The 16783-nt window shown below is 38.5% G+C and overlaps 2 protein-coding genes across 5 annotated transcripts in view; one reads left to right on the top strand and one right to left on the bottom strand.

Annotated features, from left to right (window-relative positions):
* Positions 1–16783, bottom strand: part of XPNPEP3 (X-prolyl aminopeptidase 3) — a 44056-nt gene that overhangs the window by 24371 nt on the left and 2902 nt on the right. The window contains exons 2-5 of one of the 4 annotated variants that reach the window (XM_070371520.1): positions 12753–12941; positions 10418–10534; positions 9484–9630; positions 1413–1820 (exon numbers count right to left, since the gene is read on the bottom strand). In XM_070371520.1, the coding sequence (XP_070227621.1) occupies positions 1413–1764 (352 nt within the window). In that variant the 5' untranslated portion in view covers positions 1765–1820; positions 9484–9630; positions 10418–10534; positions 12753–12941. The remainder of the gene's footprint in view (positions 1–1412; positions 1821–9483; positions 9631–10417; positions 10535–12752; positions 12942–16783) is intronic. The other 3 variants (XM_070371519.1, XM_070371521.1, XM_005909425.2) reach the window with 3 other exon arrangements.
* DNAJB7 (DnaJ heat shock protein family (Hsp40) member B7) lies at positions 12970–14792 on the top strand. Its single transcript, XM_070371523.1, has 2 exons — positions 12970–13872; positions 14209–14792. Exons 1-2 carry the CDS (start codon positions 13535–13537, stop codon positions 14447–14449), a joined length of 579 nt encoding a protein of 192 aa, XP_070227624.1. The 5' UTR covers positions 12970–13534; the 3' UTR covers positions 14450–14792.

A 16783-nucleotide genomic window follows, 5' to 3' on the forward strand; every position in this document is an offset into this window, starting at 1 on the left:
TCTCAGTACGGGTGGGAGGGGGTCTCACAGCTGATAATCCACATTCATCCAGAATACCCGTCCTCTTTCATCTGCCATGTGTTCTCATTACAGACAACCACAGTTCACCTTTCCACTTTGTAGACCCAAGGAAATGGTTGAGTTTTGCTCGAGACTTAAGATAAGGCACACCAGGAAAATTTTTTCCACTTACACCATGTCTCTATTTGTTTCCCCCCCTTTTTATTTTCTGACAGAAACCTATGAGTAGTATTCCCAACAATTTAAATCTGAAGATTTCTACGTTTCATACAGTGGACTGGGGACAGAAGAGGGGGGAAAAGCCCTAAAAATTTTGATTGGGTATGCATTAGTGATACAATCTCCAAAATATTTTTACTTTTTAAAATAAAAATGATTTTAAATATAGACTACATGTCAAACTCTAATCTTACTTTTAACACAAATTTAGTTGTAGTTTTTAAAAAGTAAAACAACCATGACTATTTGCTGTCATTTTATAAAGTCATAGGCCAACCTTTTTAAAACTTTCAATCCAGGATTGTTGGAAGCAATTTTGAAATCCTCTTTTAATAAGAGAATGACTTCAGAAATGTTTATATATCTTACAAGAATGTCAGACTGAAATTTTACAATCAAATACCTTATTTTGTCTAAAATCAGTATTTTATAACTTGACCATCTATCTTATTTACCAAATGTGGCTCTAAGTGACTTTTGGACACTAAAAAGTAAAATACTTCCTAGAGCTGTAGATGTATAAGAATCACTAAGGATAGTTTATAACGTAGTATACACTCTGAAAAGTTCTAGAAAAGGAGTCTCAAAACATTGAGTGATCACAATTCTACCAGAATAAACATAGAGAAAGTCATGTTTTTCAAGGGGCATGAACTCAACTGTGTACATGAACCACTGGAGAATCTTGTTAAAATGCAGATTCTGATAGGAGGTATGAAGTGGGAGCCACAGATTTTACACTTCCAGTATCTAGTCTGCATTTGTAATTCTATAACGCATCACCAGGTGTTTCTGCTGCTGGTGAAGGATAAACCATTCTTTGAGAATATTGTCCATTTTTGAAGAGTTGGCAAAAGTGGTAAGATAAGTAGTAGGCAAGGGTCAACGGACTGGTCAGTTATCTTGAAGACTGGCCCATGTCTATCCTCCACATTAAAATCCTCTTTCTGGGATTTCACACTAGAACAGACAGTCTCTGAATGAATAATCTAATGAAGATTTAGCAAACGAATAAAGGAAATCCTTAAAGTCTTATGGAAAAGCTTTATATTCTTTCACAGTGCCAAGGGAAATGTTGCCATGCTAATAGTTTTAGCAAAGGAAGAACAAATGGTCAAGAAGGTCTTAGTCCCAACCTGGCCTGTGATCTGAGTTCTGCTCCTATCTGTTACCTTTCAGCTTTGGTACAAGATGTTGAAATTCCTCCAGTGTATAGGCTTCATCCACTCCAGTTAGAGCTATTGCTCCATCGGTGCCAGATCGAGGGCCATCCCAAAGTTCTCGACTGGGGTCTCTCCGAGGCACAAAAAGCATGGCCTTGTGTGCTGGTAACTGCTTGCCAGGGAGGCTCTGAAGGACCAGAATGCTATCGGGCTCCTGGAATCCACACAGGTACAGGAAATTGTTGTCTTGGTGGAAAATATAGGGGATATCATTGCTCATGTAGTACGTAGGGTTGGACAGCAGTACCACTGTGTGGTCTGTACCACTCTGCTCTTGTGCTTCCTTGTGGATCAGAGACATTAGTTTGTGTCTGCGAAGGGCATATTCCACCTGGGATAGTCCTGGCGTCACCTCCCCTAGAAATGACAGATAACAGTGAAGCTTTGCATTTCTATAGTGGCAGAGTACTGATACTTAAGATAGTTTAATATTAGATGGATACACTCAAGTTCATTTCTTCAATTTATGCCCAATCTCCTCATAGCACATGGCAAAATTAAGGAGATAACCCAGGTTTCAAATTTCCATTCCACTGCAAAAATTTGGAAGAAATGATAGTTAAATGTGGTCCTGCCTGAAAACTGGGATCACGACCCCTTAAGATCTTTTCCAGCTCTCTGGTTCATTCTTTTACTCATTCGCTCAAATATTTATTAATTATTATGTGGAAGGCACTCTCAGGGACACAATCCAAGTTGCCCTTAAGTTTCAATATACAAGGTGAGGAGAAGGATCACATTTTCTGTGTAAGACTTCCCCAAAAGAATATAAGTTCTTTGAAGACATCGAATTTTGTCTGTTTGCCCAATGCTATATTCTCAGGGCCCAGAATAACAACTGGAATATAGCAGGGCTTTGAACTCTAGTAATATTATCTACCTCTTGGGGATGTCATGAGAATCAAATCCGATAAAGTAAGTGGTTCTTAAAGACTTAAAGATGTCCTAGAGAATCTTTTGAAAGCTACGGATTTATTCTGTTTACTAAACTCCGTGTAGGCACATACAAACTTTTGACATATAATTTCAAGAGTCTCAGATTCCCTTAAGCTCACTCAAACAACCCATTTTAAGAACCTTTGAAGGGTTATGTCTTAGTTCTTAATACTAGTACCTAGAAGACTGCCTGGCTGCTAGCCCAGTGATGCCTGTGTGAATGCTTCACTTCTGAATGGAAATTATGCCTGCTTTCACTTCAGGTTCTCAAACAAAAGAACTACTAAAACAGTTGTTTCCTAAGCCTGAACTTAACAATATTAAGAGTAAAACAACATCTAATGCTTACTGAATGCTTACTATGTGTCTGTACTATTCTAATTATTTACATGTATCAACTTTTTTGGGCTTCCCTGATGGCTCAGTGGTAAAGAATCCACCTGATAATGCAGGAGATGCGGGTTCAATCCCTGGGTTGGGAAGATCCCTCGGAAAAGGAAATGGCAACCCGTTTCAGTATTCTTGCCTGGAAAATCCCATGGACAGAGGAACCTGGTGGGCTACAGTTCAATGGGGTCACAAAGAGTTGGACATGACTTAGTAACTGAACAACAACAATCAACTTATTAATCTTCACAATGACTTTGTGATGTGGGAAAATAATTATTATTCCCTGTGGTAGCCAGTCTCCATATGCAAGTATGAGAAAATGGCCATGAAACACTGCTGTATATAAGAAGTGAAATATCAAGATGGACAATATGTTCGCATTATTAAAAAAAAAAATTAAAGGAGAGAGGAAAAAAAAGAATTTAGAAAAGTTTGGAAAAGAATCACAATTTTTATAGTGGTAACCTATGGAGAATGAGATAAACTGAAATTCTCTAACATGATTTTTTTATTATTTGAATTTTGCTTCAGGGAGTATATACTCTTACAATTAAAATCTCAAATAGAGAGATAAAGAGGCTAAAAAAGGGACACCGTGGACGGTCCACTCCATACTCATAACCTATAAGGGTTTCCTATTGTCCATTAGATCAAATTCAAACAATTAAGCTATTTCGACACTTACATTTAATATTAACATATTAATGTTCTCTACCAGGTAACTTCAACTTATCTGGCCAACACTTTTGGTAACAGCTTTACTGAGATATTTTCATACTATACAATTCACCCACGTACAAGTATAGAATTCAACGCTTTTTGGTATATTCACAGATTTGTGCAACCATTACCCAAAACAATTTGAGAAAATTTCATCACTCCAAAAAGAAGCTCCGCACCAATTAGCAGTCATTCTGTTTCCTCTGAATCCACCCCAGCCTTTGAAAACCGCTATTTTCCGTCTCTATGGATTTGTCTATTATAGAGATTTCATATAAATGAAAATACACAATATGTGGTCTTTGGAGACTTAAACTTTTTTCTTAGTATTCCTCCAATTATTGTGAAATTAATTACTTCTAAGTCTCAAGTCCAACTTGTTCTTTCCCTATTACCTTTCTTACAATGTGCCCCTTTTCTAAAATTTCTTCTTCCAAAGCAATTCCACTCCAAGACTTGAAGCTCAAGATGTTTGCTTTTAGACCCTTCTCATTCAAAACACTTTAACTAACCCTGTTCATGCTCATTTGTTCCTTTGATCTACTTTTTAAAAAATTAACTATTTCTTTTCCATATATACATCTTATAGTTGTATATAAATGTACTCACACCATACTCCCCCCTACCATTTCTTCATTATTTGAGCCCTCATTCCCCTTCCCTCCTTCTACCCACATTAGAGCCACCCCCACGGTTTGTATTCTAGTAAGTAAACTTCCCCTTTATGGATCACAGCCTTGTCATGGGGGAAGGAACTTGTATAACTCAATGAAGCTATGAGCCATGTTGTGCAGGGCTAGCCAAGATAGACGGTCATAATGAAGAGCTCTGACAAAACATGGTTTATTGGAGAAGGGAATGGCAAGTCGCTCCAGTATTCTTGCTGTGAGAACCCCATGAACAGTATGAAAAGGCTTTTTAAAAAGATACGACACTGGAAGATGAGCCCCCCCGCAGGTTGGAAGGTGTGAAAGATGCTATTGGAGAAGAGCGGAGACAATTATGGACATGAATCTGAGCAAACTCCGGGAGATAGTGGAGGACAGAGGAGCCTGGCCTGCTACAGTCCAGGGGATCACAAAGAGTCAGACATGACTTAGTAACTAAACAACAACAACAGGACTTAGTGACTGAACAACAACATCATATCCTTTCCTATTTTTCTCAATATTCATATAAACGCATACATATTACCTGCATTCAGGGTTTTATGAGTCCCTAGTGTTTTACAAAAATGGGACACCACACAGTCTTTTCTTCATATTGCTTTTCTAACACAACAATACCTCATAGAAATCCCTCCCACCAACTCATCTGGCATAACTTCAACTCATTCTGCTTGATGTCTCCATATTATTTCTTGGGGGCACTGTATCATAATTTCCTGATTAATTTCCCTACTGCTGGGCATTTATATAACTTTCTGCTATCATAATAAATATCTTTATACTTATCCATAGGGTGCCTTCATGCGCTACGCACACTGGTGCTTTGATTTCTGTGGGACAGCCCCAGGAGAGAAACTGGTGGATCAAAGTTCTTCAAGTTTTCCCAGTCAGTACTCATGTCCAGTACGTGCAGCTCAGTTGTTTCTGCTTACTTGGGGAGTGTCTAGTTGTTCTACCTGTAGCTGTATCCCATTAATAATTTTTAACTTTTATTTACCTACAATAGAAACACCGACATTTTTATTAACGAAATTGGGGAGAAACAAGATAGATAAATGAGGGGTCTTGTGACAATTTGAATCGGGAAAGCAAGAGAGCTGGTCCTAGAAGAGCTCAGAGCACATTTCTTTCTCTCAGGATTAAGCTGGCTAAAAGTACCCTAGGGCTCCACCGCAGAATACTGAACTTTGTACCAGAGCCTAAGAATAGCTTAACTATTTATCTCCCTGATAATTATTCATGTTAATTCTGTTGCTGTTACTCAATATTGGAAATTTCCCAGTTTACCACAAACAGCACACACTCTTTTCTAAAAGCAGAGGCTGCTTATAACAAGTGAATTATCCAACTTTTCCTTTTTTTTGTTTTACTTTTGTCCCTTTCCCTTTGTGCTTCACTTTTGGTTATTTCACAGCCTTAGTCCATGTAACAAAACTAAACTTAAAAAATCAATTCATTTTGTGTTTTTAAAAAAATTTTTGAAAGAAAACTCACAGTATTAATGATCTTAATTAATGAACGTGTTATCTCATTTTCGTTAATAACAGTATACACATAGCGTATTAGGAAGTAACTTCTGAAAAAAGATAAAAATTATTTAAAAATCAAAGCAGGATTGCAAAACCATCTTTCACATTCTTTAAGCATTCACCATTGCTGAATGTAATTTCATACAAATGATTATATGAGAAATATTTAAAACACTGGCTACATTTCCCCAAGCTTACTAATTATAAACACTATAGAGTGACTATTAACTAAATGCTTCTAAACTTCTGAAATTTCAAGGAACTCTTGGTCACAACAGAAAAAGTATCCAAGGAAAAACATACCTTTTCTTATCAATTGAAGGAGGGGTAAAAGTGTGATAAAGCAATGAACTTTAACTCTACAGGTAAACCTGACAGTTATTATGACCTTTGGTCATAGAACTAACCATTATAGTCAATGTAGCCTGAATTTCTTCAGATAAAATTGTATCTGAATAGACTTTATGGGTAATTTCATCAAACTGTAAAGTATTAAAAGGCACAGTCAGTATTTTGTCACTTGAAGTCAATTAAGGATAGAGGGGCTACTCGAACAAGCTTATTTAGTCAATCAAGTGCCTAGATGTCACAATCTGGACTCTAAATAGCAAAGTCTCATAATCAATCTCGAGAGTCGGCTGCCAAGAAGAAAAGCTCTTCCAGGATATCGAGAACTGGGCCTCTGAAGACAACAAAAAAATGTTCTTCATATTTTATCAGCCAGGCAGAAAACCCAGAGAGGAGTTTTATGAAGACTGAATATGGATGGAAAGATGCAAGTCTTTGCTACAATCTAGGTATGTATTTTAATTACTTCCTGAAACTAACTAGCTTAGGATTTTTTTCTTTTCTGGTTGTGCCTTGTGGCATGTGAGTTCTTAGTTCCCCTACCTGTGCCCCCTGCAGTGGAAGAGAGGAGTCTTAACCACTGAACTGCCAGGGAAGTCCCTAGGTTAAGATTTTAACATGGTCTGATTTGAAGAAGTGTCCCTGAATTTTGTTTAATATTAGGTAGCTTTTATTGTGTAATAAGAAAGAAGTGCATAAAATGATCTATTACTATATAGTTGGAAAACGAGGATAAAGAAAAAGTTAACAAACATTTCCTTTACAACGTAAAACATAGATATCTCTGAAAAAATGAAATGACCAAATAATTGAAAAAAATCTCTAAATGGATTTTATTTGCATATACTGAGCAAAACAAGCTAGAGAAAAAGGGTTCATACTGTATGACTTCACTTCCACAAAACTCAAGAACAGACAAAACAAGCATGCTGATAGAAACGAGGCCAGTGGTTAAGGATGGAGATGGGATTGACTAGAAGGGTATGCGAGGACCTTCTAGGTTGATGGCAATGTTCTATATCTTGAATGGGGTATGAGTTATATTGTTGTATGTAGGTATATGGACAATCATTATCTTTATAAAAGTAATTGTTTTTACATGAAAGCCCCAAATTATCTGGCTTTCTTGCACAATGACAAGAATGAGTTTCGAGTCATTCAGGAGACTTTTATTATTCAGTTCTTAGGAGATTTCCAATCCTTTCCTGGGGTAGATTCGTGCTAATCTTTACCCCAGAGAATTTCTTGATATGGACAAGAAATATGCACAAGGTGTTTCTGTAGTATCTATAATAGTATAAAAATCTCACCCCACTGAAATAAATCTTGATCTTTTAGATACTATTAAAGTCAATCATGTTTAACAAAACTTAAAAAAAAAAAATACACCCCTTGCTTAAGGCAGAACTACAACTAAACTATCACTAAAGATGATAACTAACTGGTTTTGAAACTTTCAAGTGAAGAAGATTAGGGAATGATTATGTATAATCCACTCTAGAACCTTTCTTTTCATCATTTTAAATATTACACTTAACAATAACCGTACAGTCTTAGCCATTATTTGATGATAAGGGACAAAAAAGTTCATGGTAAAGGCATTCCCTCAAATTCTGGGCCACACAGTTGTGTTCTGATTATGTTCCAGTGAATCTAGTCATTGCTGTAGTTGAAAGAAAACCAAGAAGTGGTTCTGCATAGGTCAGACAAGTCATTCTGATAAGCCCAACTCTTTGAATAACCCCTTTTTAAGCTCCAAACTATATCACATATTCCAAAATTAGTTTTGCTTAGGAACATAAAAATGTTAGAAATATAGGTTTTTGGAAATAATACTTAATTAGGCACTAATTTTTCCTATCCTCTGGAAGGGAACTGTTGATGAAGCTGCACACCTTGCAATGTCAAGGAACTAAGTGTCTTTCCCGTACAGATACTGTAAAAGTAGACTCATGGTTCATAATGGTATTTAGCTCAAAATGCCACTTGCCTTCCTTCATGGAATCCCTTTTCTTCTTGGTGATAGATACTAAGTAGAAGGCATGTTAATGATCAAGGAGGATGAACTGACATTTCTGTCTCTACATACATGGTTCTTAACACAGAGATGGCAATGTCATAAAAAGAAGAAATATCCTATAATGCTCAGACTTCTTTAAGCAAAGGACAAGTTTCAAAAATCACTGAGAGGACTTAGGGGAGTGAATCTGACTCTTTATTTCCATCTAAGGCAGTAGTAAGCACAGCCAACACAGAACTCCTTTATCTCCTACGTCCTTCTGCTGATATCTTCCAAGTTACTGTTGCTTCGGGAAACGCATAGGTATGGCCAAAAGAAATCCAGGGAAATTCAAAATTCAGGTGTTGATGCAGTAATTTCACTTCTAAGAATTTGGGGTTTTTCTTTTTTTGCCACATGGCTTGTGGGATCTTAATTCCCCGACCAGGGACTGAACCTGGGCCACCGAGTGAAGTACTGAGTCCTAATCACTGGACTGCCTGGGAAATCCCACTAAGAATTTATTTTAAGGAAATAATTGATCAGTATAGAGAGTGTGTATACATGCACACACAATTCGATGTAAGAAATAAGTCTAGAAAAAGAAAGCACTAAAATCTCAATAGTTGTTTTCTCTAAATGGTGGAATTATGAGTAATTTTTAAAAAAAATTATGCTTATCTGTATTCTTTAATTTGCCTATAATATATGTAGAACTTGTATAATAATTAGGAAAATGACTGAGATGTTTTCCAAAAGTTTAAAGTACTGGCAAGTATTGGGAAAACATGCCAAACACGAAACCTTTGGGAGCAAAACATATCATAGAAACATAATTTTATATTTCAAACGAACAAACTGACTTTAGGTCTGTAAGAGATTTAAAAAAAAGGATTGCATGTCTTTTAATTTTTCTTAATAACTGACTTTTCCTACACCCCACAGTTATTTGAACACTTTGATAAGTTCTGCATCTCTACATGGTGCAAAATAAGTGATGAATACTTGGAAATTGTATGTGATGGCTTCTTTCACAATGACAGTTCTTTCAAATTCCATCCACGTCTATCCCTTCTCACTTACACCAATCCTTACTGTCCAGGAGGATAACGATTAGGACGTGCATTCCTCTCTCCCCATAGTATATGTGAACATATGAACTTGTATGTGTATGCTTACTCATACCCACTTTTTACATGGTTACCGTGCACGTAACAGAATTAACAGTCTAGACACAGAGGCCATCACCCTGAGGATGATTACTAGTTTCAAGACCTGGAAAATGCAGCTCACCATGTAAAAGTATCTCACCACGAGAAATCAGTAATTTTCAAAGCTGGTAAAACTTAATATCAAACTGAAGCTACAGGCAGGTTGACTGGATAGAGAAATATTTAAATCAGCACCAACTGTACTGCTACAAAGCTTACCTTACAGCTTTGAAAAACTCTGATTTCTTGTGTGTTTCAGTGGTGAGCTGCATTTCCTGAGTCTCAGCCGACTTCGCAGCAGGTACTCTAGTCTGATGAAGATCAGCAACAGGAAGCCCTCACTGACAGACACACTGGTATCATTCACTGAGTGGAGATAGTGAAAGAGCAACATATTTCCAAAGGCAATTCAGACCGTGTTAATAATCTAGGCTTACACAGTAAATACAGATTTAACTTCCCATGGCAGAAGCCTGGGAAAACCTGACTGCATTTTCTACAAAGCATTTGGTTTCATCCTACCTACTTCTTTGGGATGATATTCATTCATCATAGTTCATCACTTAACTGTCTCTTTGAAAAAACAAGACAAAGAAACCTTAGGCATGAATTTGAACAACAGAATGACATATCTTCTAGCAGCAATATTGGAGTCTTAGAGCAGAAAAAAAATCAGTGAGGTAAACCTTTACCAATTTATAAAAATTGGTGAAGTAAACTTTTATCAACTTTTTGCATCATCTTTATCATCGTTATCACCTCTCAAAGCTGGGACAATCACATCTGGAAATCTTGTGTAGTCTCTATAGAAATATTTTTGTTAATACTGAAATGAGCATTTCATGTTTTCAAGAAAAATGTTTCCTAACATGTCTTTAATACAGTTCACAATGAATCGATAGTCAGAACACAGTTCTAGAAATCATGTTTTAGGAAACATTTCTTTAAAAACATCTTGAAATACATATTTTTTTCACTGATACTTTTGAATTTTAGCCTAATCCTATTTATTCCCCTAGATGGTGCTGTCTAAACAGTACTATTAGCCCTACAGCTATTTAAATTTACATTAATTAAAAAATTCTACTGGATGGCACGGTTCTAGACAAAGCATCTGAAGAGAGAGACGGTCATTACAGGTCAAAGGCCTTACCTGGTCTGAGGAGGTGTGGGTGTGTAAAGGGGCTGGGCTGGCCTAAGTATCGGTTTGGAATCCTCCTCTCTGGGATGGGCTGCAGGGAGTATCTTCGCCGAGAACATGACAAGCATCCTGAAGGAAAAATAAGGACGATGAAATGGAACAGTGCATCTAGCTAGTCCTCACAGTACATACACATTTATCTGGCTCCAGCAGTAGGTTGCTTTAGAAAAATGCAAATCGGTATCTCCTTCAATATTTGCATGGCTCTTCCTCTGAGCCAGCCAGAGCCTGTGTTGGGCCTCAGGGATATAGAAATAAGACTCTTTTTACCTTGAGTGACTTTGGTATACTATTACATAATAGAGGCATACATACCCACAGTATGATTAGCATATGAATAAGGAGCTAAGGGAACAGAAGAAAGAAAACAGACAAAAGCAGGGGAAGGGGTAGGAAGCATTTCATTGAAGTAGTGTTACGCTGTGCCCTAAAATTTAGAAAAAGTGAATGTTTTTACTGAGAATATGTGAAGTCTGGGGAAATATGCACATACTATCTCATTTAATCTTGGAATGTTAGAGCTAGAAGAAATAATGTATGAAAAATGCTTAATCACAGTTAGTACACAAGAAGCTAGTAACCTTCAATACCAGTACTGAATACTAGAGTTCAATACTCTAGTATTCAATGAGATCTATTAAGTGTGTGACTGGCACATGCTGGAAAAAACACAAGAATAACATAAGACTATCTGCCCTGGTCTTAAAAGAATATATAGTCTAGCGGATGTGAGACAGAGCAATGCCACATGGTGAGCACAGTGGTGGATTCATACACAAGGTTTCTGAGAGCACAAGACTAAAACAATGCTGTCTCGGTGACAAAGACAGGACACAGAGCTCTGGGGAACAGAGCAGCACACAATCGGTGCTCCTGTGGGGCTGCAGAAGTAGGTGCCGCCTACTCTGAGCAGGAACTGGTCAAGTGAAAGCGACAAGGGGAGTGGAAGGTATCATGAATGAGACACGAAAGGGAAGGCATAGAAGACACCGTGCTTACATGTGCGTGTGTGCTTACTAAGGGAAGAGGGACGGAAAAAGAGTTTCAGGTCAGTGCTGCTGCTGGAGGGAAAGTAAAATATCGGCAAGATAAGGATCAGACACCTAAAGGCTTTGTACACCAAACTAAGGAATTAGATTTTTAACTGTCACGAGGTTGGCATTATCGCTTTAAAAAAAAACAAAAAACAAATAAGGAATTAGATTCTGAAGTAATTTGGGCAATGTTGGCTCATAGGATAAATAGTCTACCTGCAATGCAGGAGACCTGGGTTTGATCCCCAGGTTAGGAAGATCCCCTGGAGAAGGGAATGGTAACCCACTCCAGTATTCTTGCCTGGAGAATTCCATGGACAGAGGAGCCTTGCAGGCTCTAGTCCACAGAGTCACAAAGAGTCGGACATGACTGAGGAACTAACACTTCCACTTTCTCATGCAGTACTTAGAAAGCTAGGATTTAAATTCAGTTTTAACTTCAAAATCTTTGCTCTTTCCCCTCCACCCTGCCACTCAGTAAGTCCTCTCTGCCAAATTCCCAATGACATTGTTAGTGCCATACAATCTCCCTGCATACATACAATCACTCCAACAGCAAAATGTGAACGTCTACACAAAGCTAAAGGTTCTAGTAGGGATTATCAAGTAGGAATGACAGTGTATGTATTTAAATTTCACTGAATACTATTCTTCCTATGATTGTTATTTTTAATCCCTGTTTCATTAAAAAAGTTTGTCTCAGTGCCCTAAAACGGTTTTATCACTGCAATATTTTGCATGGTAGCCCCCAAAAGATATGTCTATGCTGTAATTCCCCAGACCTTGTGACTGTTAATTTGGAAGAAAGGTTTCTGCAGATGTAAAACTAGATTAAGGAACTTGAGATAAAAAGATCATCCTGCATTATCTGGGTCAGTCCTAAATCCAATGACCTGTGTCCTTACGAGAGAAATGCAGAGGGAGGAGAGAGACAGAAGAGAAGGAAGCAATGTAACCACGGAGGCAGAAATAGGAGCGATGTAGCCACAAGCCAAGGAATACCCAGAGCCACCAGAAGCTGAGACGTAAAGGATGGAGTCCCTCCTAGAGCCTTTGGAAGGAATGGAGCCCTGCTGACACACAATGTCAAGCTTCTGGTCTCCAGAACTGTGAGACAATGCATTTCTATATATTTTTTTTAATGTATTTATTTTTAAAAAATTTTTCTTGTGCTGGGTCTTCGTTGCTGTGTGTGGGTTTTCTCCAGCTGTGGAGAGCGGGGGCTACTCTGTTGTGGTGCATGAGCTTCTCACCGGGTGGCTTCTCTCGTTGCGGAGCACGGCTCGAGGTGCAGCTTCAGTAGTTGCAGCGCTTGGACTCAGCAGTTGTGGCACACGGGCTTAGTTGCTCCGTTGCATGTGGAATCTTCCTGGACCAGGGATCGAACCTATGTTCCCTGCACTGGGGATTCTTATCCACTGGACCACCAGGGAAGTCCTCTACTGTTTTAAGCAGACATGTTTGTATTAATTTGTTATGGTAGTCTCAGGAAACCAATATAATGACTTTCTAAGGTTGAAATAAGTATGTCAACCGCTTGAGTACTTTTTCAGAGTTCACAAATTCTTCATTTTTCCAAACCAAAACATGGAAGAACTAAGAAGTAGGTTATTAAAGCTCAGTAACCCAGAGGTCATATTATGCAAGGGGCATGCTGCGGCCGTACTATAACAGGTTCCGCTGGTTTATGGGGCACTGTTTGAGGCTTCTAGGAAAACATAGGAAAAACAGTCCAGAGGGTTAAGGATGGTCTGGTTTGACTCTGGACTAGCTCCATTTAGAAGGTCTGGTCCCTACACCAAGCCCAGAGTGACACCACAATGCAGCCCTCTGACATAAGCTTGTAAGTCTGCTTGCCACATAATCAGTATCCTAACGTCTCCTAGCAGTGGTCCAAGGTAATAACATTGTCCTCAATGTAAAAATGCCTATTTACAGTCACTGCCTCTACCACCAGCACCAGCAGAGCCTGAGCTGAGAGGAAACTACGGTTCTCACTCCCTAGAGCAGCCCTTTCCAACCATCTGTTAAAAACATGGTGGATTACTACCAAGTTCTAGGATTGGAGAGACATGCTTCACCTGAGGACATTAAAAAGGCTTATCGAAAAGTGGCACTTAAATGGCACCCAGATAAAAATCCAGAAAACAAAGAAGAAGCCGAGAGGAAATTCAAAGAAGTAGCTGAGGCATATGAGGTATTATCACATGATGAAAAACGGGACATTTACGATAAATATGGCAAAGAAGGACTAAACGGTGGAGGTGGAAGTGATTTCGACGATTCTTCTGAATACGGCTTCACATTCCGTAAGCCAGATGATGTCTTCAAAGAAATTTTTGGTGAAAGGGACCCATTTTCATTTCATTTCTTTGAAGACTCACTTGAAGACCTTTTAAATAATTCAAGGAGCTCCTATGGAAGCAGAAACAGAGGTGCAAGATCCTTTTTCTCTACATCCAGTGAATACCCAGTTTTTGAGAGATTTTCTTCATATGATATAGGATATACACCATTTGGTTCACTGGGCCATGAGGGACTTTATTCATTTTCTTCCCTGGCATTTGATGATAGTGGGATGGACAACTACATTACTGTTACAACTTCAGGTAAGATTGTTAATGGCAGAAATACCAATACAAAAAGAATTACTGAGGATGACCTAGAGAGAGATGAAGACGACAGTGAGTTGAAGTCCTTTCTTTTAAATGGTGTGGCAGATGAAGAGGGCTTTGCTGAAGAATATTGTTGGAGAAGACAGTCATTTAACAATTATTCACCAAAGTCCTGCAGCCCCAAACATGCAAACAATGATGAGCAGGGTATAACTTGGGTCACCAGCAACTGGAATCCCTCTATTTTCTCAGCAGGATTCAAAGAAGGTGGTACGAGGAAAAAAAAGAAGCATAAAGAAGTACAGAAGAAGAAGTCAACTAAAAGGAATCGTTAAATTGATTCTTCAGACACATTATGTTCATATAACATTTGAACACAACTCTGTGTGTGTTTCTGTTAGTCTTGTAGATAATATTTGTTTAATACTACACTAAGATTATGTTTTTAACGTGCTTAGCAGGATTGTAGACATCTGATGAGTGGTCGTTTGGATTAGATTTGTTAGGAAAAGATGAATCGTGGTAACAGTGATATTAAGAGTTTAGAAAACAGCAACGATTATTTTACTTTTTGTTTTTGAGATAAATGCTTATATGGACTTCCCTCATAGCTGAGTTGGTAAAGAATCCACCTGCAATGCAGGAGACCCCGGTTCGATTCCTGGGTTGGGAAGATATGCTGCAGAAGGGATAGGCTGAGTGAGTGAGTGAGTGAAGTTGCTCAGTCGTGTCCGACTCTTTGCAACCCTGTGGACTGTGGCCCAACAGGCTCCTCTGTCCATGGGATTCTCCAGGCAAGAATACTGGAGTGGGTTGCTATTTCCTTCTCCAGGGGATCTTCCTGACCCAGGGATCGAACCCAGGTCTCCTGCATTGCAGGCAGACGCTTTAACCTCTGAGCCACCAGGGAAGCCCAAGGGATAGGCTACCCACTCCAGTATTCTTGGGTTTTCCTTATGGCTCACATGGTAAAGAATCTGCCTGCAATGCTTATATATTATATATATCACATACATACTTATATATTATGAAGCTTTTCTTTAGTCAAGTCTATAATCTATAATCATTCCTTTGATCTAATTAAAGCTACTTAACAGACTTCTGACATACATAAAGCATTAGCAGCTAAAAATGTATTAAAACACATGGGTTCAGTCTACATAGTTATTAATGAGATGACTTTTTTCAGTGATCACAGAGCACTTCAGACACAACTTAAGACACTATAAATTAAAAATGAACGTATAAAGGCATTTTAAGTTAAAAATAGCTACACTTATATCTGGACGCCTATGTTCATAGCACACTTATTCACAAAAGCCAAGAGGTGGAGCCAGTCCAAATGTCAATTGACAGGTGGATGGATAAATATTTATACATATAGGCATACACAGATTCTGAATTCAGCCTCAAAAAGTAAGGAAACCTTGTCACATGTGACAACATGGATGAACTTTGAGACATCATGATTCTACTTATATGAGGTATCTAAAGTCAAATTCATAGCAATAGAAAGTGGAAATACGGTTACCAGGGGCTGCAGGGAGGAGGACAAAGCGCTGTTAGTGGATACAGATTTAGATTTGCAAGATGAAAAAGTTCTGGAGATCTTTTCACAACTGTTTATTTAAAAGTTATTAACATGGAAAATTTGATGTTACATGTATTTTACATGCAGAAGGCAATGGCAACCCACTCCAGTACTCCTGCCTGGAAAATCCCATGGATGGAGGAGCCTGGTAGCCCAGTCCATGGGCTCGCGAAGAGTTGGACACGACTGAAGTGACTTAGCAGCAGCAGCAGCAGACAGACTTTTAACTGGCTACCGGGCTTCCCAGGTGGTGCTAGTGGTAAAGAACTCAGCTGCCAATGCAGGAGATCTCAGAGATGCAGGTTTGATCCCTGGGTGGGGAAGACCCCCTGGAAAAGAGAACGGCAACCCAATCCGGTATTCTTGCCTGGAGAATCCTAGGGACAGAGGGGCCTGGTGGGCTACAGTCCGTGGGGTCGCAGAGTCAGACACGACTGAAGGGATAGCATGCATGCACGTATTTTACCACATTTTTTTTTTTTTTTTAAAGCCAGACTTATCCTGGGTTCTTCAGAGCAATGTGGCTGTATCATGCATGGGTGGCCATCAGTGACTTATTTCTAATTTTTTGAGTATGTACACAGGATATAAAAATACATTACTCTAAAATACCAGCTTTAGCCATCGCAACCTAGGCTTATGATGGAAGAAAAACAGATGAGTTTCAGAGTTACAGATATATCAGATATTGAGCAACTGGTTTGAGCTCAATGTTTTACTATATTGGCTTCCTTTAAATGAATTTATTATCAACACAATTACTTCTTAGCTTCCTGTAATTATTTCATTTTCAAAATACATTGCTTTCATCCTAGTATTTTTATTCTTTCACTCATTCAATGGTATTTTTTGAGTACCCACTATTTGTGAGGTAGTATCCTAGGTACCTGGGATACAATAATGAACAAACAAAAAACTCTTAGCTGTCACAGAGCTTAGACTGGAGAGAGACAATAAACAAATACTAAGTAAAATATGTTAGTCATAGGTGTAAGTAAAAAAAATCAGGGGAAGGACATAGAAGTTTTGGAGCAAGAGCATTGACATTTCAGCCAAGGTAGCCAGGGTGAAATGATGG

The sequence above is a fragment of the Bos mutus genome, chromosome 5 (assembly GCF_027580195.1).
Source record: "Bos mutus isolate GX-2022 chromosome 5, NWIPB_WYAK_1.1, whole genome shotgun sequence".
Classification (NCBI taxonomy): domain Eukaryota; kingdom Metazoa; phylum Chordata; class Mammalia; order Artiodactyla; family Bovidae; genus Bos; species Bos mutus.

Bases quoted from the DNA above. Each gene is read 5' to 3' on its own strand.
- DNAJB7 (XM_070371523.1), top strand. From the start codon at position 13,535: ATGGTGGATTACTACCAAGTTCTAGGATTGGAGAGACATGCTTCACCT. The intron at 13,873-14,208 runs TGAAGACTCACT...CTTTCTTTTAAA, and splicing joins CCATTTTCATTTCATTTCTT to TGGTGTGGCAGATGAAGAGG.